Consider the following 19,585-nt stretch of genomic DNA (forward strand, 5'->3'; position numbering starts at 1 on the left):
ACATGAACTATAATGGCATCCCAGTCTTAGTCCGTAGGGTTCAATATTGGGTTGGCCCACCCTTTGCAGCTATAACAGCTTCAACTCTTCTGGGAAGGCTGTCCACAAGGTTTAGGAGCTTGTCTATGGGAATGTTTGACCATTCCTCCAGAAATGTATTTGTGCAGTCAGGCACTGATGTTGGACGTGAAGGCCTGGATCACAGTCTCCGCTTTAATTCTTCTCAAAGGTGTTGTATCGGGTTGAGGTTAGGACTCTTCCACCAAGTTCCTCCACCCCAAACTCGCTTATCCATGTCTTTATGGACCTTGCTTTGTGCACTGGTCCAAATCATTTGGTGGAGGGGGGATTGTGGGTTGGGGGCTGTTTTTCAGAGGTTGGGCTTGGCCCCTTAGTTCCAGTGAAGGGAACTCTTAAGGCATCAGCATACCAAGACTTTTTGGACAATTTCGTGCTCCCAACTTTGTGGGAAGATTTTGGCGATGACCCCTTCCTGTTCCAACATGACTGCCCACCAGTGCACAAAGCAAGGTCTATAAAGACATGGATGAGTGAGTTTGGGGTGGAGGAACTTGACTGGCTTGCACAGAGTCCTGACCTCAGCCCGATAGAACACCTTTGAGATGAATTCGAATGGAGACTGCCTTCTCACCCACATCAGTGCCTGACCTCACAAATGCATTTCTGGAAGAATGGTCAAACATTCCCATAGACACGCTCCTAAACCTTGTGGACGGCCTTCCCAGAACAGTTGAAGCTGTTATAGCTGCAAAGGGTGGGCCAACTTAAGTGCAAGTCTTTATGGACCTTGCTTTGTGCACTGGTGTGCAGTCATGTAGGAACAGGAAGGGGCCGTCACCAAACTGTTCCCACAAAGTTGGGAGCATGAAATTGTCCAAAATGTTTTGGTATGCTGATGCCTTAAGAGTTCCCTTCACTTGAACTAAGGGGCCAAACCCAACCCCTGAAAAACAACCTCCACACCATAATCCCCACTCCTCCAAATGATTTGGAGGGGTGGCCCAATACTTTTGACAATATAGTGTGGATGAGTGAGTTTGGAGTGGAGGAACTTGACTGGCCTTCACAGTCTTGACCTCAACCCGAAAATCCTTTGGGATGAATTAGAGCGGAGACTGTGAGCCGGGCCTTCTCATCAAACATCAGTGCCTGACCTCACAAATGCTCTTCTGGAAGAATGGTCAAACATTCCCATAGACACACTCCTAAACCTTGTGGACAGCCTTCCCAGAAGAGTTGAAGCTGTTATAGCTGCAAAGGGCGGACCAACTCAATATTGAACCCTACGGACTAAGACTGGGATGTCAAAGTTGATGTTGTGTAAAGGCAGGTGTCCCAATACTTTTGGTAATATAGCGTAGCAAGGGACGCTCACCTGTGTGAATTATCTTGTATTTTATAAGTATTTATTTTCTGTTATTACATTGGAGTTAAACCATACAGGAATTTTGTTCGCTCTTTTAAATGTATTACCCAATGGGATGCATTGAAGTCTTCAAAAAGAATTTTCATCCTTGTGAACTCTCTGGTGTCTAAAAAGTACACTTTTCTGAGTGAAGGATTTCCCGCACTTTGAACATGAATAAGGGCGCTCACCCGTGTGAATTCTCCGGTGTTTACTAAGGTCTCCTTTGTGAATGAAACCTTTGCCGCAGTCTGTACACGAGAAATGACGTTCACCGGTGTGAATCCTTTGGTGACCAATTAGGTTTCTTTTCTCAGTAAAAGATTTTCCGCACTCTAAACATGAATAAGGGCGCTTGCCCGTGTGAATTCTCTGGTGACTAATAAAGTTTCCTTTCTCAGTGAACGATTTCCCGCACTCTGAACACAGATAAGGGCGCTCACCCGTGTGAATCCTCCGGTGTTTAATCAGGTCTCTAATTTGAACAAAACTTTTATCGCACTCTGTGCATGAGAAATGTCGCTCGCCTGTGTGAAATTTCTGGTGCCTGAGAAGGTCTCCTTTGCGAATGAAACATTTCCTGCACTCCGTGCACGAGAAAGGGCGCTCGCCCGTATGAATTCTCCGGTGTTTCTGAAGTACATTATTCTGTGTAAAACATTTCCCACACTCTAAACACAAATAGGGATGTTCACCTGTGTGACTTTTCTGGTGCACAACAAGGTCATCTTTCTGAGCGAAACATTTCCCGCACTCTAAACACAAATAGGGACGCTCGCCAGTGTGAGTTCTCTGGTGTACAAGAAGTTTTCCTTTGTCAGCAAAACATTTTTCACACGCTGAACATGAAAAAATACGCTCACCGGTGTGAGTTCTTTGGTGCATAATAAGCGCCCCTTTCTGAATGAAACATTTCTCGCACTCTGAACATGAATGTGGGCGCTCGCCGGTGTGAGTTCTCTGGTGTACAAGAAGGTTTCCTTTTTCAGCAAAACATTTTTCACACGCTGAACATGAATAAATACGCTCACCGGTGTGAGTTCTTTGGTGTATAATAAGCGCCCCTTTCTGAATGAAACATTTTCCGCACTCTGAACATGAATGTGGGCGCTCGCCCGTGTGAATTCTCTGGTGTATAAGAAGTGCTCCTTTCTGAATGAAACGTTTCCCGCACTCTGAACATGAATGTGGGCGCTCGCCCGTGTGAATTCTCTGGTGTCTATGAAGGCTTCCTTTCGCAGAGAAACATTTCCCGCACTCAGAGCATGAAAAAGGATGCTTGCCCCGCTGTTTGGGTAGTGCTGTGTTTTTAGTGGGAGACTTCTTGCAATCCAAAGGCGACGACGAACACGCTCCTATGTGACCCATGTCGCATAAAGAAAACTCCTCAGGGTTGGGTGGATGTGTTGATTGTTCCGCACTTTGAGACCTCAGATGGACATCTGAAGTCATAGTATTGGACTGGTGAGAAGATTCTTCAAGATTAGAGGAATCCATTATTCCCTCCAAATGGTGATCTATAATGGGAACATTGGGATTTACTCCTGGGGAACACCGTGTCATGTCATCATTTTCTGCCTTGAAAATTGGAGATAAAATTGAATTGCCTTCTGAACTATTCAGAATGAAAGGTCCATCTGAAAAGAAAAAAAAGAATAAAAAAGGAAAGAAAAAAAAAAGAATAGAAAAATAAAATTAAAAAAAGAATAAAAAAAAAGAATAAAAAAAGAAAAGAATAAAAAAGAAAAGAATTAAAAAAAAGAAAGAAAAGAAATAAAAGAATAAAAAAAGAAAAGAAATAAAAGAATAAATAAAAGAAAAAGTTTTTAATATAAACTAAAAATATTCTTCAATTCTTTTATTCAGGAGTCATATACACTACATTACCAAAAGTATTGGGACACCTGCCTTTACATGCACGTGAACTTTAATGACATCCCAGTCTTAGCCCTTGTACACACAGTCAGACATTCCGATGGAAAATGTCCGATCGGACCGCGTCGTCGGATAATCCGACCATGTGTGGGCTCCATCGGACTGTTTCCGTCGGAATATCCGACCGACAAAGTTTTAGAGCTGAACTATAAAATTTTCCGACAACATGGTCCGATGGGACTTTGTCCGATCGTTTGTAGAGAATTTCCGATCGGACAATCCTAGATCAGATCAAACTTCCTAGACCAAAGCTATTGGCTACTAGCCTGAACGTAGTCCCGTCGTAACTAAATTACGTCATCATGTTACGAACGATCGGATTTTCCGACAACTTTGTCCGACCGTGTGTATGCAACACCAGTTTCGGATAAAAATCAGTCGGACAAAATCCGACGGATTTTGTTGTCGGAATGTCCGACCGTGTGTACAAGGGTTAAGTCTGTAGGGTTCAATATTGAGTTGGCCCCCGTCCTTTGCAGCTATAACAGCTTCAACTCTTCTGGGAAGGCCGTCCACAAGGTTTAGGAGTGTGTCTATGGGAATGTTTGACCATTCTTCCAGAAGTGCATTTGTGAGGTCAGGCACTGATGCTTTACGAGTAGGCCTGGCTCGCAGTCTCCACTCTAATTCATCTCAAAGGTGTTCGGGTTGAGGTCAAGACTGTGTAGGCCAGTCAAGTTACTCTACCCCAAACTCACTCATCCACACTATATTGTCAAAAGTATTGGGCCACCCCTCCAAATCATTTGGTGGAGGGGGGATTATGGTGTGGGATGGTTTTTCAGGGGTTGGGCTTGGCTCCTTAGTTCCAGTGAAGGGAACTCTTAAGGCGTCAACAAACCAAGAGGTCACGACTCTGTGCAGGCCAGTCACGTCCCTTCACCCCAAACTCGCTCATCCATGTCTTTATGGACCTTGCTTTGTGCACTGGTGGGCAGTCATGTTGCAACAGGAAAGGGCCCATCCCCAAACTGTTCCCACAAAGTTGGGATTGTGAAATTGTCCAAAATGTCTTGGAATGCTAATACCTTAAGTGTTACTCTCACTGGAACCAAGGGGCCAAGCCCAACCCCTGAAAAACAACCCCCACACCATAATCCCCCCTCCACCAAATGATTTGGAGGGGTGGCCCAATATTTTTGCCAATATAATGTGGATGAGCGAGTTTGGGGTGGAGGAAATTGACTGGACCGCACAGAGTCCTGACCGCAACCCGATAGAACACCTTTGGGATGAATTAGAACAGAGACTGCAAGCCAGGCCTTCTCATCAAACCTGACCTCATAAATGCACTTGTGGAAGAATGGTCAAACATTCCCATAGACACACTCCTAAACCTTGTGGACAGCCTTCCTAGAAGAGTTGAAGCTTTTATAGCTGGGCCAAATCAATATTGAACCCTACGGACTAAGACCGGGATGCCATTAAAGTTCATGTGCAAAGGTAGGTGTCCCAATACTTTTGGTAATATAGTGTATGTTGGTCCAACACTAAGAAGTTTCTTGGGGGTCTGGTATGGAATTGGGTCCTATTTTTACACCAAACTATGAAAACAGGCCAGCTAAAGGATACTATTCACACATCCTACACTGGATAACAGTACTTGAGCATTCATGATGCTATAACTGTGAGAATAGAGAAGAACCTTCCTCTGCATCATTTGTTATAAACATGACAATTTACTGAAGAACAGAGATGTACCTTTAATCTTTGTAGGTACCAGATATAGGCTTCCTAAATTGTCCCTAACATCCATCACCAAAGAGCCACACGTAATTCACCTATACCACACTGGATAGCAATATTTTAGCATTGATGATATTGTAACTGTGAGAATGGAGAAGAACCTTCCTCTGCCTCATTTTTTGGAAACACGACAATGTAGTGAAGAACAGAGATGTACCATTCTGTCAAGGCTGGCTTAGCCCTTCCTTCTCTGGGCTGGCTGCTCAGCTGTCGGCCAATTGCCAGCTCTCTTCTCTCTCCACATTTACCAGCTGTTCCTGATGATGCTCGTGTGACCTGCCTATTTAAAGCCATCCAGCTCACTTCAGCTCTGCCTTCACCTTGGTCACATCACAAGAAACCATCTCCTGAGGTTTGTTTAAAGACTGGCTTGCTGACATCCCTTCTGACTCCTTATCCTGCTTGCTGTTGCTCTATCTGGATCCCTGACTTCTGGCCTGGCTGACTACCCGATCTGGTTATTGAACTCTGGCCTGGCTGACTACTCTATCCGGTTACTGGACTCTGGCTACGCTTTGGCTACGCTTTTTCTATTTACCTTTTTATTTTTATTAATAAACAAGTGTGATTTAATTGTACTTCTGTCTCAGTCTGATTCATGGTTTCTGACACATTCATCTCTGTAGGTACCAAATATAGGGTTCTTCAAGAGCTGTCCCTAACATCACCAAAGGGCCACACATAATTTATCCATACCACACTGGATAACAGTACTTGTGCATTGATGATGCTGTAACTGTAAGCCCTTGTACACACGTTCGGACATTCCGACAACAAAATCCGTCTGATTTTTTTCAGACGGATTTTGTCCGAAACCGGTGTTGCATACACACGGTCGGACAAAGTTGTCGGAAAATCTGATCGTTCGGAACGTGATGACGTTCATTTGTTGCGACGGGACTACATTGTGGCTAGTAGCCAATAGCTTTGGTCTCATAATTTGATCTGAGCATGCGTGGCACTTTTTCCGATCGGAAATCTCTAAAAGCGATCGGAAAAAGTCAGATCGGATTTTGTTGTCGGAAAATTTGAGGTCCTGCTCTCAAATTTTTTCCGTCGGAAATTCTGATGGAAAAAGTCAGATAGAGCCTACACACGATTGGATTTTCCGACAATATAATCCGATCGGACCTGTTCTGCCGGAATTTCCGACTGTGTGACTGTGTGTACAAGGGCTAAGAATGGAGAATAACCTTCCTCTTGTTGGAAACACGACAATGTACTGAAGAACGGAGATCTACCATTCATCTCTGTCGGTACCAGATATAGGGTTCTATAAGTGTTGTCCCTAACATCCATCACCAAAGAGCCACACGTAATTCACCCATACCACACTGGATAGCAATATTTGAGCACTGATGATGCTGTAACTGTAAGCCCTTGTACACACGGTCGGAGATTCCGACGGAATGTGTCCTATCGGACCGTTTTGTCGGATAATCCGACTGTGTGTGGTCTGCATCGGACTGTTTCCGTCGGAATATCCGTCGGACCAAATTTTCCAACTTGTTGGAAATATTTTCCGACAAACTGGTCCGATCGGACATACTCCGATCATGTGTAGAGAATTCCGATTGGACAAAGTGCCACGCATACTCAGATCAAATTCCTACATCAAAGCTATTGGCTACTAGCCTGAACGTAGTCCCGTCATAACGAAATAACGTCATCACGTTCTGAACGATCGGATTTTCCGACAACTTTGTCCGACCGTGTGTATACAACAGTTTCGGACAAAATCCGTCGAACAAAATCCGACGAACAAAATCCGATGGATTTGGTTGTCGGAATCTCCGACCGTGTGTACAAGGGCTAAGAATGGAGAAGAACCTTCCTCTGCCTCATTTTTGAAAACACGACAATTTACTGAAGAACAAAGATGTACCATTCATCTCTGTAGGTATCAAATATAGGGTTCTTCAAGAATTGTCCCTAACATCACCAAAGGGCCACACATAATTCACCCATACCACACTGGATAACAGTACTTGTGCATTGATGATGCTGTAACTGTAAGAATGGTGAAGAACCTTCCTCCACCTCATTTTTTGGAAACGCGACAATGTAGTGAAGAACAGAGATGTACCATTTATCTCTGTCGGTACCAGATATAGGGTCCTTCAAGAGTTGTCCCTAACATCACCAAAAGGGGCCACAAGTAATTCACCCATACAACACTGGATAACAATATTTGAGCACTGATGATGCTGTAACTGTGAGAATGGAGAAGAACCTTCTTCCACTTCATTTTTTGGAAACATGAAAATGTACTGAAGAACGGAAATGTACCATTTAGATATTATTAAGTAGGTAGCAGATACAGGATTCTTCAAGTCTTGTCCCTATCACCACCAAAAGAACACACATAATATTCTGTCAAGGATTAAAGAGAAAAAAAGGTTTACCTCTGTATGTTGTTGTGAATTCATTAAGAAAAAATAATAATAATACATTCATATTTCTGTCAAAGAGGTGAGATTGTTTAGGCCTTAGGAACAGATGATCTACAATTTTGCTATCATTGAACTATTACCCTCTTGAAGAACACAAAATACATGATCACTACATTAACTATTGAAAACTTTTACAAGCATGCATTGGGACAGAAACTCGCTGAAACAATGGTATCTTCTGTCACCAAACAAAAAGCTGTTTACTTATTTTGTTGGTTAGAGTGAGAAGGCCAAACTTGCATAAGTATTTATCACATGGAAATAACCCTTAACTAGAGAACCCCATGGTACGTAAGTAAAAGACTGTTTGGGTAGTACACAACCACGCAAATAGATAGGACAAGGTTTGGGTTATACTTTGGAGTACCTGTGACCAACAGCCATTAAACCTGAATGACCAGAACAAATATCCCATTGTCTCAGAAAGTGAAAGATCAATAAGCCAAGTAGTTAGTGTTGTCCTAGCTTCTCATGAGACAATGGCTAAGATATGAAATGGAGATCTCCCCCACAGGGCAATAAGACACCTCTATTAGAAAAGTAAACAGTGGAATGGTATCCTGAAGGCCATTGAAGACACTACAAGAAAACATTGAAAATTGTGTGCATTTTTACATCATAATATACGTATATGAGAAGCCGGGACATGATATCTTACTATAGAGTTCATCTCAAAACCTGCTGTAAGATTCATATACCCCAGTATCATCAATATTTTTCTAAGCCATTCAAATTATATATATAGGTCACAAAAAGGAGATATTGTGGTTTGGTATCTAATGATCTGGGGAATTTGGTCATGGAGAGATTATATATGAAAGTGTGATCATAAGTAGAAGTGTTTTAGCAACAAATTAGTATTATAAAAAACATATAATCATGATTAGAATTATATAAGAATTTAACCTATGTTTAGATAAACAAATATTGATTGGATACCCAAATTATACATGGATCCATATAGATAATAATTGTATGTGATATTGTTTGTGATATATCTAACCTGTGTCCTTTCTAAACGGACTAAAGATTAACAGATATACATTGATATACATATATATCAACAATTTATGCAAGTGATTATTGAAATTTATGTTAAAGAGTATTCTACATTATGCCATAATTCTTGAACACTCGAATATATTCGTTAGAACATATAAATAACGAACACATATTACAGAATTAGAAAAATATTCACTTAAAGAAATAAAACACCAAACATAGGTGAGACACCTGGTGGTGGAAGGTGCTATTACCTTAAAATCACGAGACTCCCGGGAAAGCTAACCATTAAGTCTGTCGGCCAATGAGGGGGGAACACATACCCTCTGGGCAGAACTTAGTATAATTTTATAATCCTTTTGTTGAAGAGGATATTTAAGAAACTAGAAAGAAGAAGAGAGAAAAGGAAACTCGGAGGAGAGCTGGGGGGAGAGAGTCAGGGGGAAGCTTAGGGACCCCCCCTGAGAAGGGACACTGGAAGACATGCATGAATACACAATTTACATTCATGAAGATCCCTGCTCCTTGGAATGTTGAAGCCATGGCAGCCATCTTAAAATTCCTGGTAACTAATACTCCACACTAATAGCCATATTGGAAATGGGTAAATATATGTTATCTTCTATTTTATGTTCTCTTAAATATTGATGTTTTTGAATATTCTATTATTGAAATACTTCTCCCGAATCAATAACCGCCTTTTAGATTTTTCTCTAAATTAAATTTTTCATACATTTCTTTTTGCATAGATGCCAATTTTATTGACAAACAAATGTCTAATTTATTTCACATTGTTAACCACTTACTTACCTGCAGTATAGTAACGGTTGGATGTGTGAAATACAGACATTCTGTTTAATTGTCAATTATCAAAAGGTTATTGATTCTACCGAGAAATGATAATGGTGATAATTGTGTCCAAGGTACTACTACGCCCAGTTTGAGGGTGTTCCCAGAAATTGTCAAAATGATCAAATAATGTAATCTGTATTTTAATATTTCATGTAAATATTTGTTTTCTGTCAACCAATAAATGTAGCTATTTTGTATGATCACTCGTCTCCGTGAATAAGTTTCACATATATAGACTGTGTCATATAGACTGATTCTGTATCTTAAAATATCTTCGTTAAAAATTACTTAGGAAATATTGTGCGGGAAAAATGTCCTTAAAAGCACAACATATATAAATGGAGGCACTGCTGAGATCTTCATTAAGATCCCATACCACAATTACAACATATAAATTGAGGCACTGCGTGAGATAACGTCGATATTTTGTACAGGATCAATCATAGTTACGGTGGTGACAGAAATAATATTTTGCATGAAATTATTAATTATTAACTTTTAAAAAAAAAATGTTGCCAAGAAAAATGTCTGGTCAAAGTGAATTTTATGTTGATGGGGATTGTCAAGAATCAGCCCTTAGTGGTAATATGAGTACTCAGACAGAATGGATACAAGTACAGGAAATGTTGGATATAATGTCAAAAATTAACATGATAAATCATGCCGAAAAAAGTTTGTCTAACGAGACTGGTCTAGAAGTACGCATTGAAGGCCTTATAAACCACGCCCGTCAATTAATAAAAGACGTGTGGAACGTGGAAGGTCAAAGCGTTGAACTCACAGACAGCTCATCTGAGACAAAGGAAATAGAAAGGCCTGATCACATGCATTTTGAACCAAGCACTAACCTGATGTATCTTTATAGTGAGTTTAAACGTCAATATACCCAACTAGAGAGTGATATCTTAGAATCCCAGTCCCAGTTAATAGGAGGGGAATGTGAGCTCACAAAAAAGCTAAAGGAGATTAAAGACAAGGCAGATTATTTTGATGAGGCTATAGCGAAAATGGTGAAATATGAAACAGAACAGTTACAAAATGATGTAATAATGCTGGACGAATTTCACCAATTAAATAAAAAGTATAAACAATCAAAAGAGAAGGAGAGGTTCTTAATTAAAGCAGAACAGATGCACAATAATACAATAATAATGCTGTACAAATGTTATCAATTAAATAAAGAAATAATAAACAATACAAGAGAGGAGAAGGAAAATTTTCTGCAGGAAAACGAGTCTCCTGAAGAAAGTTGCCGAGTAATATGCAGTGGAAATTTAAAAGAAGAAACAAATCAGCTTAGGTCAGGACAGGAATCCCTAATTAAGCAACCAGAAGAATTAAAAGAACAAGGGGAGTTTATGCCTCAGGATAATGCTCAGATGCTTAAACCTGAAAGTATAGAGTCTGACAATACTCCAAAATCTGACTCTCAACCTAAAATTTGGGAGTTACATAATGAAAAAGAATTAGAAAAAGAAACTATATTCTACCCCAAGCCATCTGTAGAGCAAAGGGGGGTAAAAATTGAACCACCACATGAAGGTATGCCTAATCAGTTTTCTTTGGGATCAGAGAAAAATACAGGCACCCCTAAACAGGACGCCTCAGAAATAATAAAATTTTTAAAAGATGCTGTCCCGGTGTTTAAGGAAGAGGGATCCATGCACATTATTGACCACATTGAAATCTATGAAAATGCTTTATCAGTTTTAGGCCTAAATGATGACCAATCTAAGATTCATTTCTTACCGTGGGTATTTGAACCCAAACTCCGTTCATTCTGCGAAGATGTAATAAGTCTGTGGGGTACTGCCTGGCAAATAATTAAAAACATCTGTCATCTAGGATTTGTCCCACATAAAAATCTTAACGCAGCTAGAGTGGATATACACAATATCACACGCACCAGTGATCAAAGCCCCACCGAAGTTATGGCTGTGCTCAAGGGTGCTGTCCACTTAGCAGAAAAGGAGCCAAGTTATAATGAACTTGAGTTTGAACCCATGTTCTTCGAGGCCCCGCCTACCCACATAAAAGTGAATTTGGCGAAAGACTACAAAGGGGGGTGTTCACTGGAGTCTTTGGTAAAAGAGAGTAACAATTTGTACTCTATCCAACAAACTGGTGAAAACAATGGAAGGCCTGAAAGCCCTATAATGAAATTTGTGGATGAATTTTATGTATCTCCTCAATCATCACAGCCCAAAACCAAGAAAAAGAGATACGCTGATATAGTCAGAGGAGAGATGATACCGAGTCTCCCCAGCGGGAAACCAATGTCCCCACCCATCAGAAGGGGGGAGCAGAGACCACCCTTTAGAGGGAGAGTTCAAAGACCACCTCAGAAGTCTCATCCAAAGGATCCAGACCCGAGGTTTAGGAGAAACTATAGGGTATATCTCCAACGGGTCAGATTTAAAACTAAGGGTAGACACCCTCACCTTTACCGGTGTAATGGACTTCGGGGGCCTACACGGGTAAATAGGGAGAAATTACAGGGTAAGACACCCCAAAATCCCCAGAACAATAGGGAACAACTAAGGCCCAGACAACTATCCCAGAATCAAGACAATGTTTCTGATGGGGATAGGTCTGATAAAACTGAGCCAGTAGTCCCCAGAAAGTACAGAAACCGGGTCCCACGACCCAATTCTGATCAGTCTGTAAGCAATACGGAAACCAAAATAGACAAAATTTATGTTACACGGTTTCATTGCTATACGGAACGTGAATAACACTTCTTCAAGGGGCAAATCCTGTGGCCAGCCCAAGGGCCACAGAGCCTTTTAAGCGCCTCTGTTAAAATAAATCAGAGGAATACACTGAATAAAGATATAGGAAGCAGAGGTTCTAACACCATGTTTTTCCCCAGGTTACAGTAATGAGGACCCTGAAATCCCTACCGAGGGATTGTGGTTGTTAGATATTAATTGTTCTCCTATTTTTCAGTGGTCACTTCATTCCTCTGACATAAACAGGTCGCTCCAAACAGCCCAATTTCAAGAAGTACCGAAGACGGTAATTCCAGAGGAAGACCGAATCCTAAAGACATAAATATCAGGAGGCCTAAATGGTTTGATATTTTGGTAAAAGATGAGGAGTCACCCGCATAAGGTAGTTTGATTGCCTCAAATGAGTTGTATTGACACCCCAAAGGGGGGAGATTTTATCTGTTTTATTCCTCCCAAGTAGAAGGTTGACTATGATGTCAAATATTTTGTTACTGACAGTAAGTGTCACATGTTAAACTGAAAAGTTTTTAAATGTTATTATTCCAGAACCGCTACAATTAAGCTAAAAAAAAAATGGTTCTGAAGAACATAAGTCAGTCAGAAATGTCTGGTATCCACAGATATTAATAAATGGCCTCATGATAATGAGCCCTGGAGCTTGGTCTCCCATAGCCAATGTGTCATACATTGTCTTGATTTCCAGAGTGTTTAGTTAAAGGACTGATAACATAATGGGAAAGAGGAGGGCTTTGAGAAAGCCCAGGATACCAGCTTGACACTGAGATCTCGAACACAGATCATGTTAAAAAAAAAAACATATATATCTTTTCTCATGGAATCCATTTTCATTTACAGGACTAAGATGTCGCCGGTCAACAGAACCGAGAGTCCAACATGTGTGAACATCCAGAGAAGGAACCGTATGGGGGATCCAGGGACACCACTGATGGCCAGTCTACAGGGACGGAACCCACCAGGACGGCCAGGACTAAAGGTGCCCGGAATGGTCCATTTCCTGCCAATCAACGGATGACAGTCCTGAGATGCACACATCGATCGCAAACCCATTTTGTTTTTCAAAGAGTTACACTCATCTGCAAGTGTCTATACCTCTTAATTATATATATCCATAATCCGGATCCATCGTCACAACTCAACTTACAAGGCCCGAGCGAAGCCATATTTCTTCAAACTGTTGCATTGGTGAAGTCTTTCAAACGACTTCCGGCATTTGAACACTTCACAAGGGGGGCTTTGTTGTGAATTCATTAAGAAAAAATAATAATAATACATTCATATTTCTGTCAAAGAGGTGAGATTGTTTAGGCCTTAGGAACAGATGATCTACAATTTTGCTATCATTGAACTATTACCCTCTTGAAGAACACAAAATACATGATCACTACATTAACTATTGAAAACTTTTACAAGCATGCATTGGGACAGAAACTCGCTGAAACAATGGTATCTTCTGTCACCAAACAAAAAGCTGTTTACTTATTTTGTTGGTTAGAGTGAGAAGGCCAAACTTGCATAAGTATTTATCACATGGAAATAACCCTTAACTAGAGAACCCCATGGTACGTAAGTAAAAGACTGTTTGGGTAGTACACAACCACGCAAATAGATAGGACAAGGTTTGGGTTATACTTTGGAGTACCTGTGACCAACAGCCATTAAACCTGAATGACCAGAACAAATATCCCATTGTCTCAGAAAGTGAAAGATCAATAAGCCAAGTAGTTAGTGTTGTCCTAGCTTCTCATGAGACAATGGCTAAGATATGAAATGGAGATCTCCCCCACAGGGCAATAAGACACCTCTATTAGAAAAGTAAACAGTGGAATGGTATCCTGAAGGCCATTGAAGACACTACAAGAAAACATTGAAAATTGTGTGCATTTTTACATCATAATATACGTATATGAGAAGCCGGGACATGATATCTTACTATAGAGTTCATCTCAAAACCTGCTGTAAGATTCATATACCCCAGTATCATCAATATTTTTCTAAGCCATTCAAATTATATATATAGGTCACAAAAAGGAGATATTGTGGTTTGGTATCTAATGATCTGGGGAATTTGGTCATGGAGAGATTATATATGAAAGTGTGATCATAAGTAGAAGTGTTTTAGCAACAAATTAGTATTATAAAAAACATATAATCATGATTAGAATTATATAAGAATTTAACCTATGTTTAGATAAACAAATATTGATTGGATACCCAAATTATACATGGATCCATATAGATAATAATTGTATGTGATATTGTTTGTGATATATCTAACCTGTGTCCTTTCTAAACGGACTAAAGATTAACAGATATACATTGATATACATATATATCAACAATTTATGCAAGTGATTATTGAAATTTATGTTAAAGAGTATTCTACATTATGCCATAATTCTTGAACACTCGAATATATTCGTTAGAACATATAAATAACGAACACATATTACAGAATTAGAAAAATATTCACTTAAAGAAATAAAACACCAAACATAGGTGAGACACCTGGTGGTGGAAGGTGCTATTACCTTAAAATCACGAGACTCCCGGGAAAGCTAACCATTAAGTCTGTCGGCCAATGAGGGGGGAACACATACCCTCTGGGCAGAACTTAGTATAATTTTATAATCCTTTTGTTGAAGAGGATATTTAAGAAACTAGAAAGAAGAAGAGAGAAAAGGAAACTCGGAGGAGAGCTGGGGGGAGAGAGTCAGGGGGAAGCTTAGGGACCCCCCCTGAGAAGGGACACTGGAAGACATGCATGAATACACAATTTACATTCATGAAGATCCCTGCTCCTTGGAATGTTGAAGCCATGGCAGCCATCTTAAAATTCCTGGTAACTAATACTCCACACTAATAGCCATATTGGAAATGGGTAAATATATGTTATCTTCTATTTTATGTTCTCTTAAATATTGATGTTTTTGAATATTCTATTATTGAAATACTTCTCCCGAATCAATAACCGCCTTTTAGATTTTTCTCTAAATTAAATTTTTCATACATTTCTTTTTGCATAGATGCCAATTTTATTGACAAACAAATGTCTAATTTATTTCACATTGTTAACCACTTACTTACCTGCAGTATAGTAACGGTTGGATGTGTGAAATACAGACATTCTGTTTAATTGTCAATTATCAAAAGGTTATTGATTCTACCGAGAAATGATAATGGTGATAATTGTGTCCAAGGTACTACTACGCCCAGTTTGAGGGTGTTCCCAGAAATTGTCAAAATGATCAAATAATGTAATCTGTATTTTAATATTTCATGTAAATATTTGTTTTCTGTCAACCAATAAATGTAGCTATTTTGTATGATCACTCGTCTCCGTGAATAAGTTTCACATATATAGACTGTGTCATATAGACTGATTCTGTATCTTAAAATATCTTCGTTAAAAATTACTTAGGAAATATTGTGCGGGAAAAATGTCCTTAAAAGCACAACAATGTGGAAAGGATTCTCTTATGTACGAGCTGTTAAAATGTTTAACAGCCATCCGCAGAAACGTAGTCTACCTGACTTGGTATATTACTTAGTAAAAAAAATGACTGGATGTCCCTAAATTCAAAAATTTACACGACAGCTAATACTTGTATTAAAAAAATAGTATGACAGTGGTTATCAACTTTTGAGCTAAAGGGGGCCTCAAAACGAGGCCCCTGACATCACCAAAGTGCTGCATATAATGTTCAATATAAGTAATGTTTGAGAGGAAATAAGGGTCAGAGAGTGTGGACAGGATACATTGTTGGCTGGGGATATGCTGCAGAGGACAATACGAATCTGAGAACATGTTACATGAAGCTATTAGAAACCAAAGCTATCCAGCCTTTCTCAACACAGAGGAACCCTTTAACCACCTTCAGACCGGACCAATTTGCAGGTCAAAGACCAGACCACTTTTTGCGATTCGGCACTGCGTCGCTTTAACTGACAATTGCGCGGTCGTGCGACGTGGCTCCCAAACAAAATTGACGTCCTTTTTTTCCCACAAATAGAGCTTTCTTTTGGTGGTATTTGATCACCCCTGCGGTTTTTATTTTTTGCGCTATAAACAAAAATAGAGCGACAATTTTGAAAAAAACGCATTATTTTTTACTTTTTGTTATAATAAATATCCCCCAAAAATATATAAAAAAACATTTTTTTCCCTCAGTTTAGGCCAATACGTATTCTTCTACATATTTTTGGTAAAAAAAAATCGCAATAAGCGATTATTGATTGGTTTGCGCAAAAGTTATAGCGTTTACAAAATAGGGATAGTTTTATAGCATTTTTATTAATAATTTTTTATTTTTTTATTTTTTACTAGTAATGGCGGCGATCAGCGATTTTTATTGTGACTGCGACATTATGGCAGACACATCGGACATTTTTGACACATTTTTGGGACCATTGTCATTTATACAGTAATCACTGCTATATAAATGCAGTGATTCCTGTGTAAATGACACTGGCAGTGAAAGGGTTAACCAGTGGGTGGCAGTGTAGGGGTTAAGTGTTCCTAGGGGAGTGTTACTAACTGTGGGGGGGTTGGGCTTTCATTTAGTGTACACTGATCTCTGCTCCAATCACATGGAGCAGAGATCAGCGTCACTAGTTGCTAGGCAGAATAGACAAATGTTGTTTACACAGCATTTGCTCTATTCGGCCGCTCCGTGAGACGATCGCGGGGATGCCCGCGGCGATCGAGTCCGCCGGTCCCGCGACCGGACTCACGGGGGTCCCGACCAGCGCGGGAGCGCGCCGCCGGCGGCGCGCTCCCGATGGCAGGGCGGCATCGAATATTGGACGTACCTGTACGCCAATATGCCTGCCCGTGCCATTCTGTCGACGTACATCGTCGTGCGCTGGTCGGGAAGTGGTTAAATACGTTTCTGGTCTCAGGAAACCCCTGCTAAAAATTGCCTTTTAGATCCAGAAAGAATGATTTTATTTTTGTTGAAGCAAATTGAACCAAGCTTTATGAGTTTTCTGCCTTTTGTTGGATCTTCTGTGGATTTAGATTATTTTTCTTTTGATATACGCATTTTTTTAACTCATCTAATACAATTGCATACTTTATATTCAAAGAAGTAAAACAAAAATGTTCAACTGTTTTTGTATTTAGTGTTTATTACTTACTTGTGTCTATATGTAGAGAAGATTCCTCCTGTTTACTTTTCATAATCATCTCCCCCTCCTCCATAGACTGCCAAGCTCCACTCACCAACCTCTCTTCTTCCTCTTTAACTTCAGCTTTGACGTCTTTCCGATTTTCAGCCTTAAACCCAAGAAGAGGAAAAGATAACATCTGCAAAAAGTTACTGCAAACAACAATAATGCAATCTCACAGTTTCAAATATTATTTGAGTTCTACTACTCAGTCCCATCTACCTGATCATGTGTGGAGCCGTGATCTTTCTGTATGGAATCCCAATAATAAAGAGGACCATCCTTCTCCATAGACTGCTGATCTCCACTCACCAACGTTTCTTCTTCTTCCTTAATCTCAGATTTGATGTCTTTTAATTCTTCACCCTAAACCCCAAACATTTATCATAAAATGTGGAAAAAGTTGCTGTAAATAAGAGATGACAAAGAGTCATCTCATAGTTGATGATAATGTTCAAGTTCTATTACTCAGTCCTATCAACCTGATCATGGTGGGAGATGTTGAGATCTTCCTGTGTGGAATCCCGGGAATACAGAGGACCACCCTCCTCCATAGACTGCTGATCTCCACTCACCAACCTCTCTTCTTCTTCCTCTGTTTCTTCATCTTTGATGTCTCTCAATTTTACAGCCTAAAACCCCAAAGATTATAAAACATAATGTCTAGAAAAATTACTGCCAATAATAAAAAAAATACACAGAAGGATTTCTAATAGAATAGAGAATATAATTTGACGGCTTTTTGTCAATTTTTAAATACCTGGGGGATCTTTTCATCTTCCCGTGTGGAGTTCTGGGAATACAGAGGACCATCCTCCTCCATAGACTGAGGATGTCTACTCACCAATGTCTCTACTTGTTCCTCTTTTACTTTATCCTTGATGTCTTGCCGTTCTACATCCTAAACCACAAAAATTAAAGAATACACGTGTAAAAAAGGAACAAAAAATTTATAGAAGAATGTCCACTCAATGTATACACAGCTTAGAATATATTTTAGGTCTACATGCTCAGTCCTACCTACCTGATGATGGTGAGGGATAGTGTGACCTTCCTGTGTGGAATCCCGGGAATACAAAGGACATCTCTCTGGTGGGTTCCCATTACTGGATCCATCTGTAGGAAACACACACACTGACTGAATACATTGTTTCTATGTGTTTATCAGATGATGGGGGATCTAGGTGGACCCTCCGTACTGCTTTCTCCTTTACAATAAAGTCTCCTCTTACCCGGTGATGTGAGGGGCGGCTGATTCTCCATCATGACGTCCTTGTAGAGATCCTTGTGTCCTTCTAAATACTCCCACTCCTCCATGGAGAAATAGACAGTGACATCCTGACACCTTATAGGAACCTGACACACACAATGATACAGTCACCATCCAGACACATCCCTTGTCTGTTACTGGATAATGTCCCAGAATTCCCGGCACCGCTCACCTCTCTGTTCAGTAGCTCAATGATCTTCTTAGTGGCTTCTAGAATCTTCTTGGCACCGGTTATCTCTGTTGTCAGGCAGTGAGGTGAAGGCACTGTGATGGGTGATTCCCCATAAAGACATCTGCTGGGTGTTGGATCACCAGGTTTATTTTTCACTATTTTGTAATCCTAAGTAAGTTGAGAAAAAAATGTTAAATTCTTCCTAGAATCCTCCATACCTATGCGGTCAGGTCTATAATTTAGTAACAGGTATGAGAGTGATGTCATGTGACCTCCCAGAATCCTCCTCACCTCTCCGGTCAGCAGGTAGATGATCTCCAGGGTGAGGTCTAATATCCTCTCAGTCACTTGGATTTGGGCACTGTCCATTTTTATTGATTTGGTCATGTGATCTAAAAAGGACACTCCTCTCTGTCAACAAATAATACTGATAATTGTTTGCACTATACTGGGATGAAGAATGTCTCCACAGCGGTCCTCCTTAGTTCCCGTTGGTCTCTCTTTGACTTCTTGTTATATTATATTACAGGCCTCATTTTTCAATGAACTGAAAGACAACCAGATATTATCTTTGTACAACTTAAACCGAACCTTGAATAGAAGATTATCAAATAGTTTTTTTTTTTTTTTTTAATGGAAGCCCTCATACTCTGAATACTTGGTTAAAAAAAATGAATATGCTCAAACCTTTTTTCAATTTCCTTTCTTATATAATTTTGAACCTAAATACAGCAGGAAATGATCTACGGCCCCTTTTTCTCTGATTACGTTTCAATTTGACTATATTACTTTCTAAATTATTATACATTT

General features: G+C 39.9%; 1 protein-coding gene across 1 annotated transcript in view; it reads right to left on the reverse strand.

Moving 5' to 3' along the window:
* The window catches only part of LOC143956406 (uncharacterized), a 37,829-nt gene that overhangs the window by 17,297 nt on the left and 947 nt on the right, over window positions 1-19,585 (reverse strand). The window contains 9 exon segments of the mRNA XM_077466619.1: window positions 1,544-3,063; window positions 17,304-17,442; window positions 17,556-17,699; window positions 17,816-17,965; window positions 18,094-18,234; window positions 18,358-18,449; window positions 18,566-18,689; window positions 18,776-18,943; window positions 19,067-19,186. Coding sequence (XP_077322745.1) covers window positions 1,544-3,063; window positions 17,304-17,442; window positions 17,556-17,699; window positions 17,816-17,965; window positions 18,094-18,234; window positions 18,358-18,449; window positions 18,566-18,689; window positions 18,776-18,943; window positions 19,067-19,186 — 2,598 coding nt within the window.

Source organism: Lithobates pipiens, unplaced genomic scaffold (assembly GCF_037356315.1).
Source record: "Lithobates pipiens isolate NorthernLeopardFrog02 unplaced genomic scaffold, aLitPip1_a1.2 Scaffold_35, whole genome shotgun sequence".
Classification (NCBI taxonomy): Eukaryota; Metazoa; Chordata; class Amphibia; order Anura; family Ranidae; genus Lithobates; species Lithobates pipiens.